General features: G+C 41.2%; 1 protein-coding gene across 1 annotated transcript; it reads right to left on the bottom strand.

Annotated features, from left to right (window-relative positions):
• Window positions 1-1,564: 1,564 nt before the first annotated feature.
• LOC145284672 (uncharacterized) lies at window positions 1,565-6,229 on the bottom strand. The gene has a single exon (XM_080133570.1). It carries the CDS (start codon window positions 6,227-6,229, stop codon window positions 1,565-1,567), a length of 4,665 nt encoding a protein of 1,554 aa, XP_079989696.1.
• Window positions 6,230-6,740: the final 511 nt, after the last annotated feature.

Raw genomic sequence — 6,740 nt, 5'->3', positions numbered from 1 at the left:
ATTTCTTAGCATCTAGGCCAAAGAATTTTTATCAACGAGGCATAAATGATCTAGGTGATAGATGGCAAAAATGCATGGCTGTTCAAGGATCATACTTTGACTAATTTCAATGTCTAGTGTCACCTATTTGATTAATAAATCCTTTTTCTCTAAAATTGGCCAATGTTTTTCGGACAACCTAATATATATATATATATATATATATATATATATATATATATATATGTGTGTGTGTGTGTGTGTGTGTGTGTGTGTGAAAGGACGTTTCAATATTTTTCCCGATTCCGATATATTCCAAATTCCGTAGTAAATTCTCGATTCCGATGCAATTAACGATTCCGATTATTTATAAATCTCCAAACATTTACTTATAAAGTGACTATTTTTTCCTGATTACTGTAAAAACACATGTTAAATGTGCATATATTTTTAAAGACGAAAAATACGGTTGTGGGGGATTAGTTTTACTAGTAAATACTTATTTTATTATTATATCATTAGTACCAACAATAGAAAAGTTTGTTTTAAGCAAAATTTAATAAACAAAATCTAATTAAAATAATCGTTTTGGCATTGGAAATAGGCACATTTTTTTTTTCGATTATAATACAGATTTCTCTACAACAAATAGATCTGATATTTCCGATTCCCGATTTCAATTCCAGTTAATATTGACAACACCAATATATATATATACTAGCAGTATTACCCGACGTTGTTCGGGGGGGGGTGATTTAATGCCATCTTAATGCTTATTGTCTGTACATTCAGTATTTTTTTTTTTGTAATCCTTAAATTATTTTAGTAAAGTTGGTTATATTGACGTCTTACTGATCAATGTAGCTTCCACATCTGATTTGTCCCCTTAGCAGCTATTCTTCCAGCTCAAAACCAAATACTATGGTAAGGTTTTGGGAGCCATGATTTCTTTAACTCTATGCGAAAGAAACCACAGGTTCAATATTGACCATCTATTCGTTTTAAGAATTTATGTCGTTGTAGCTGTATAGTTTTACAATTAGTCAACTATGGCAAAAAATTCCTTACCTTATGTTGCCGGGCATAGTACTTATGCTTGGTTGATGAGGTCTATGTTTTTTAGACCAATGTCTTTGAAACTTCTGAATCACATTTTCACTAATATGTGTGTAGACTGTTTTGCAATTTCTTCAGGATCAGTTGTTTGTTCAATGGACGTTCAAAAAACAGAAAAATAATTTACTGTTGTACTGCTAAAATGTTATTCCATAGCCAATACAATTGTTTAGGGTTGATCAGAATGAATCTAATTATGCAGAGTTGGCAACCAAATAAAGACGAAAGAATTATAAGGACCGCAAATGCTTCTGAATATATTTAAGGGCACTCTAGGTTTTGCCAAATTCATATTTTCACTCTATTTCTCTTTCCATAGAGGTTACTGTGTAAATACATGAAATTGTTTTCATTTTGTTACAAAAAAGAATCCAGGTTAGTGAATTCTTTACTGGGTGCTGGCAAAGCTTTAGAAGGAATAAACACGGTTAATAGAGAGGAGAAATTGAGGTGTAAAATTGTTGAAAAATTATAAAATCTCTTTGTAAACAACATTTTTAGCAAGTGTTTTAGGAGAAAACACAAAGAGTTTGGATTGTGAGCCCACACGTGAGGCAGCTACATAGAGCTGACCGTGAGAAAAACATTGCTCCTGTAAATGAATGCCTGCAACGTCAAAGGTTTGGCCCTGGGATTTGTTGATGGACATCGCGAAGCACAGTTTCACAGGGAACTGTGATCGCTTGAAGTAAATGCCCAGGTCTGGATTTGATGGATATAGGGGTATCCTCGAAATTAGCACTGTCTCTCCTTTTCCACAGCCAGTCAATATTTTGGCCTCGATAATATTAGGTGACAGGGATGTTACCACGAGGCGGGTTCCATTACATTGCTTTGGTGGTATGAGGTTACGAATGAGCATTATAGGAGCTCCAACCTTAAGTCGGAGTATGCGGGGTGGCAGGCCAGGTGGTTCTAGGGAGTTTAGCAACTCCACCGTGTAATCAGCCAGATCAGCAGTATCAGGTGTGCGGTCAATGGATTTATAGACACGTTCCTCTCCCGGGATGAGTTCCAAAAGTCTGTAGTTAATCGCATTGACGGAGGCGTTTTTTGGAGCCAGAATCGCTCTCGTGGCGAGCCAATCAAAGTCCCTGTAGTTTTTCTGAATGTTCTCGAAAACTGCCTGGTATAGGTGGGTTGGCGTTTCAACGATGGTTGATATGTGTTCAACATTTGTGTAATCTTCAGTGTCTGTGGGAGTACGTCCTTCACCAAGTTCCAGAAGTGCATTAGAGAAATTAGCAGCATCTGGGTTGCGGCTAAGGTGGACACGCATATTTGTTGTGAGTTTTAAATGGTGAACTTGATCCCACAGTATCGACGATTTCAGGCATGCTTGAACAGCATCAGCGCGTGTCCCTTTTGGGACAACAGGAAGTGTTTGTCGGAAATCTCCACACAGCAGAACTGTTAATCCACCCATGATGTTGTCACAGTTGCGTAAATCTTGAAGGGTCCTGTTCAATGCTTCCAACGCAACTTTGTGCGCCATCGTGCATTCATCCCATACGATGAGTTTGCATCTGCGTAACAAAACAGCTTTATCCGAATTCTTTTCGATGTTGCATGTTGGGAATTCAGTTTGTGTGTAGTTGATGGGCAATTTTAAAGCTGAATGTGCCGTTCTGCCATCAGGGAGTAAAGTTGCAGCAATTCCAGAGGTTGCAACAGCTATAGCGACAGCTCCACTCCGTCGCACATGGGCAAGTATTAATTTGGTGACAAAGGTTTTTCCTGTGCCACCAGGTGCGTCCAAGAAAAATATTCCTCCACGGTTCTGTTGAACATTTTCATTGATCATATGGTAGACGTTCAGTTGTTCAGGCAACAGTTTAGGCTCATTCTCAGCAATGTACGCATTAAGTTCTGTAGGTGAGTAGCATATTTCACGCAGTAAATTTAGGCTCAAACTATTCCCTTCATGGCAGATGGGGGCAGGTAGGCCATATGATGGTAAAGTGGAACCACCAATTTCCAAAAGGAGGTTTTCGAGGCAAATTAGCCCTTCATTGTAAATCACTTGGGAGTAGTCTTGCTCCACCGATGTATTCTCAAGTTGGGCTCTTCTGGAAATGTCTTCGGTCATGAAGTTACGAAATTTCATCCATAGATGTTTTGGATCGCTCAAGTCACACCATACTATCATAATTGCAAAGAGCGACCGTAGAGCATGGGGAGATTTGAATAGACTTCCTTCTGTCATGGCGGCATCCCACTGAGAATCGTTTTCAAGTAGTCCCAACTGGGAGCATGCATCACGGAAGGTTTCACACAGGACGCCATCGACAGTTTTTATGTCATCAAAACTTATAGGGCCACGGACTTCGTGAAGGAGAAGACGAAGATGGAAGCACTCATGTTGACGTGGTGGCACTGTGTAAACTCGCCCGAGACAGGAATCATATTTAACCCCTGGGAAGCCATCGACAGGGTCTCCACACTTCCTGCGAGTCCACTGTTTGTTATTCCAAGTGTAGTAGGAAGGGATCTGTGGATACAAAAGCGTCTTTGCAAACTCATCATGGCCGCATAGTTTGAAGAAGGCAGTAAGCGTAGTTTCTGGTGGATGCTCCACCACCTGATTAGCAGTGCCGGCAGAAAAGTAAACTCTTTGCCCATTTTCAAGGTGAACAGCGAGTTGTATAACTGCAGGATATCTTTGGTGCAAGGGAAATGAGTAAAAATGCCATACACCTTCACCGCAACACAGGAAACGTCCAATGACATGAGCAGATGGCTCGTCTCGAGAACCGTCGCGCTGAACAGCAAACGCTGCAGCATCGCTTCCCTTGTTGATGTATTTGCAGATATATTTAATGGATTTCACTGAGTGACAGAACTCCACATTGATGTGCGATTGGAAAATTTTCGTCAGCAAGGGACAGTACGGTACTATCCATCGGTTATCAACAGTGCTCCGACCGACTATCATCGTATGGCCGCCATCACCTGGACTCCGTCGCCTGTAAAGTGGGTAACCATCACCTCCTGTTTGTGTAGCATTGACAAATCTCCGTGGGTAGCCGCAAGCGCACACCGATTTCTTTTTACAGCATGATTGAGCTTTCTGGCCAGGACCACAGGGTCCATGAACCATCGTTGCTTTGACAATTTCGTAAAGCTGTGGGTCTAATCCAGGATCGGGAATCTCGGCTGAGATAATTTTGTCAATATCAGTGGATTGAATCCGTTCACACAGCCAGATTAAGATATGGGCATGCGGAAGGCCTCTTTTTTGCCACTCTACAGTGAATATGTGGCACCTTACTCGGCCGTAGACTTCACCCTTGACTATAAGATCCATGAGTTTGCACAATTTAAGCCGGAAAACACGGGCAATGAGATCAGGTCGGTCGTAGTGTTCTTGACCCAGAAACAGTTCATCTCGTATTTCTTCCCATGATGGATTGCAGGTGAAGGTAATAAACAAATCCGGTCGGCCATAATAGCGGACGTACGTCATTGCGTCTTGTGTGCGGGCATGCATATAACGCGGGCCACCGATGTATGTGGACGGAAGAATTGTCAGTTTTCCAACAGTGTTAGGGTCAGTTTCATTTCTCATGCCATCGTGCAGATGTATGTATGAAGACGACCGAAGCTGTTTTTGGTGAACCCGAATATATAGGAGCCTTTCAGATTCCATTTTTGCTGCCATGTCGACTATGTATTGTTGCAGAAGAGGTCCACTCCGAAGGAGAGTGTTGAAATCGTCGTCGCGAACCATCAGTCTGTATGCGTAATATGCTCTGCATGTAATAGTTTTGGGATTGATGGTCGTTTGTCCCAAGTTTTGTTGACATGGTATGTGAAAATGGTATCCATCGTCACCGTAAGGAAATAGTAGGGGATATTGTAGTGCGTCGTATGATCGATGCATTTCATGTATTCGCTGTAGACGTCCACCCCTAGTATGAATAACTATGTCGCGTTTGTTGTTGTGCTCACCCTGGATGACTGCAGAAACCTCGTTGCAAGTGGGAGCATTGAAGCGACGCTCATGTTCTCCTGTAGGACGTTTGTCTGCGTTAATAACGATGGAAAAATTAGGCAGAGGAACATTCTGTAGTGCATACTTGAAACTTTGAATATATGGGTTCGTTTGGTGGAGCATGTCTTGAAGCTGCAAAACAATACTGAGTTGTCGTCGATCCGAACTGTCGTTTGTCTCGGCTGTAATAGCTAGTCGGTTTTCAGCTTGTTGGACGTAGTCACTTACGAAGTAGAGTTGTAAAAATGATGGTTGTACGGTCTCATCAGGTAAAAGGGACCCTATTAGATGGTAGACTTGGCCTTGCACCTTAAATGCGGGATTCCAGCCGCTTTCACGGACAATGTTTGCACCAAATGATGTCATTTGGAAGTAGCAGTTGAAAAGTCGAATGGATTTCCGAAAATATTTAGATTCATCAGTCATGCCCAAAAGTAGGTCTCGCAGTGGTTGAGGTAAAGTCTGTAGGGATGGTAGTTTAACTTTACCCGAAGAGCAGCATAGGCTTGGAGGTTCTGCCGGCCATTTTTTAGCTTTGCAGAATGAACATATGCAATTCATCGAACCAATGCTAAGATCCTGCCGGGTAGAGAAGTCATAGTTGGCGTCATAGTTCAATGCTTTGCGTAACCAAAACTCCGGTGAAGGGCATATGTTGCCGCGAGAGGCATGAAATCTCCGAGTAACAGCCTGAACTCGTATCCTTCGAGCTTCTGGTGGCTGAGATGACCGAATGGCGGCTCTGGATGTGTTATCTCGGGCAAGTCGTCTGACCCTCGCTTCAGTAGATTCAGCAGCTCGTGCTGAAGCTGTGGAGGCTGCGTTAGCTGCTCTCCGCCGAGCTGTCCTTTCTGTAGATTCGTTGGCCCTTGCAGAAGAGGTACTTGCAGCATTGGCTGCTCTACGGTTGGCCTGAATCTCTGCAGTTTGTGAAGAACGTAGTTGAGCCATGGCTGCAGCATGTCTAGATAAACGATAAGTCCGTTGAGTAAGTGTTTCAGAAGATCTGGTCTGAGACATGCGCTGTGCTTCGCGAGAACGTAATAATTCTACTTCATCGTAGTCTAGGCTTGCTCTGATGTTCCTAACAGTAGTCGCTGCTTTCGTGCGCCTTCCGAGCTGATTTTTTTTGGGTGGCATTGTTGCGAAATTACTCTGCGGGTGTGTGTGGAATTGAAATGGAATGCTGCCGAAACAATTGTTGAAAGAGTCAATATTTAGGTAGTGTGTATGGTATAAAATAAAATAAAAATAAAGGCAATCAGTATGTGTAATTTCCCCAATACATCAATGTAGAAATATTGGGATTAAAATGTACAGTTGGAAAAACCTCTATATTTATATAAATAAAACAAAGTAAGATATACGTGAAATAAATGAATTTGAAGGTACAATAAATATGTATAAATATGTATAAATGTATGGTGTAAAATCAAATGAAAAAAATGGATGTCCAGGAAAAAGGCAATCAGTATTTGTAAAGTCCCCGTTACATCAACGTAGAAATATTGGGATTAAAATGTAAAGTTTTGAAAACCTCTACATTAGGTGTCAAAAATTGAAGATATAATAAATATGTATAAAAGTATGAGAAGATTAAATGCGAAAAGTAATAATATTGAGAAATGCTTTCTAAATGCATAAGTAATGT

This window comes from Euprymna scolopes, chromosome 9 (assembly GCF_053919585.1).
Source record: "Euprymna scolopes isolate OS-2025 chromosome 9, ASM5391958v1, whole genome shotgun sequence".
In the NCBI taxonomy this organism is placed as follows: Eukaryota; Metazoa; Mollusca; class Cephalopoda; order Sepiida; family Sepiolidae; genus Euprymna; species Euprymna scolopes.
This window is presented reverse-complemented; position numbering and strand designations above follow the sequence as displayed.

Bases quoted from the DNA above. Each gene is read 5' to 3' on its own strand.
- LOC145284672 (XM_080133570.1), bottom strand. From the start codon at position 6,229: ATGCCACCCAAAAAAAATCAGCTCGGAAGGCGCACGAAAGCAGCGACT.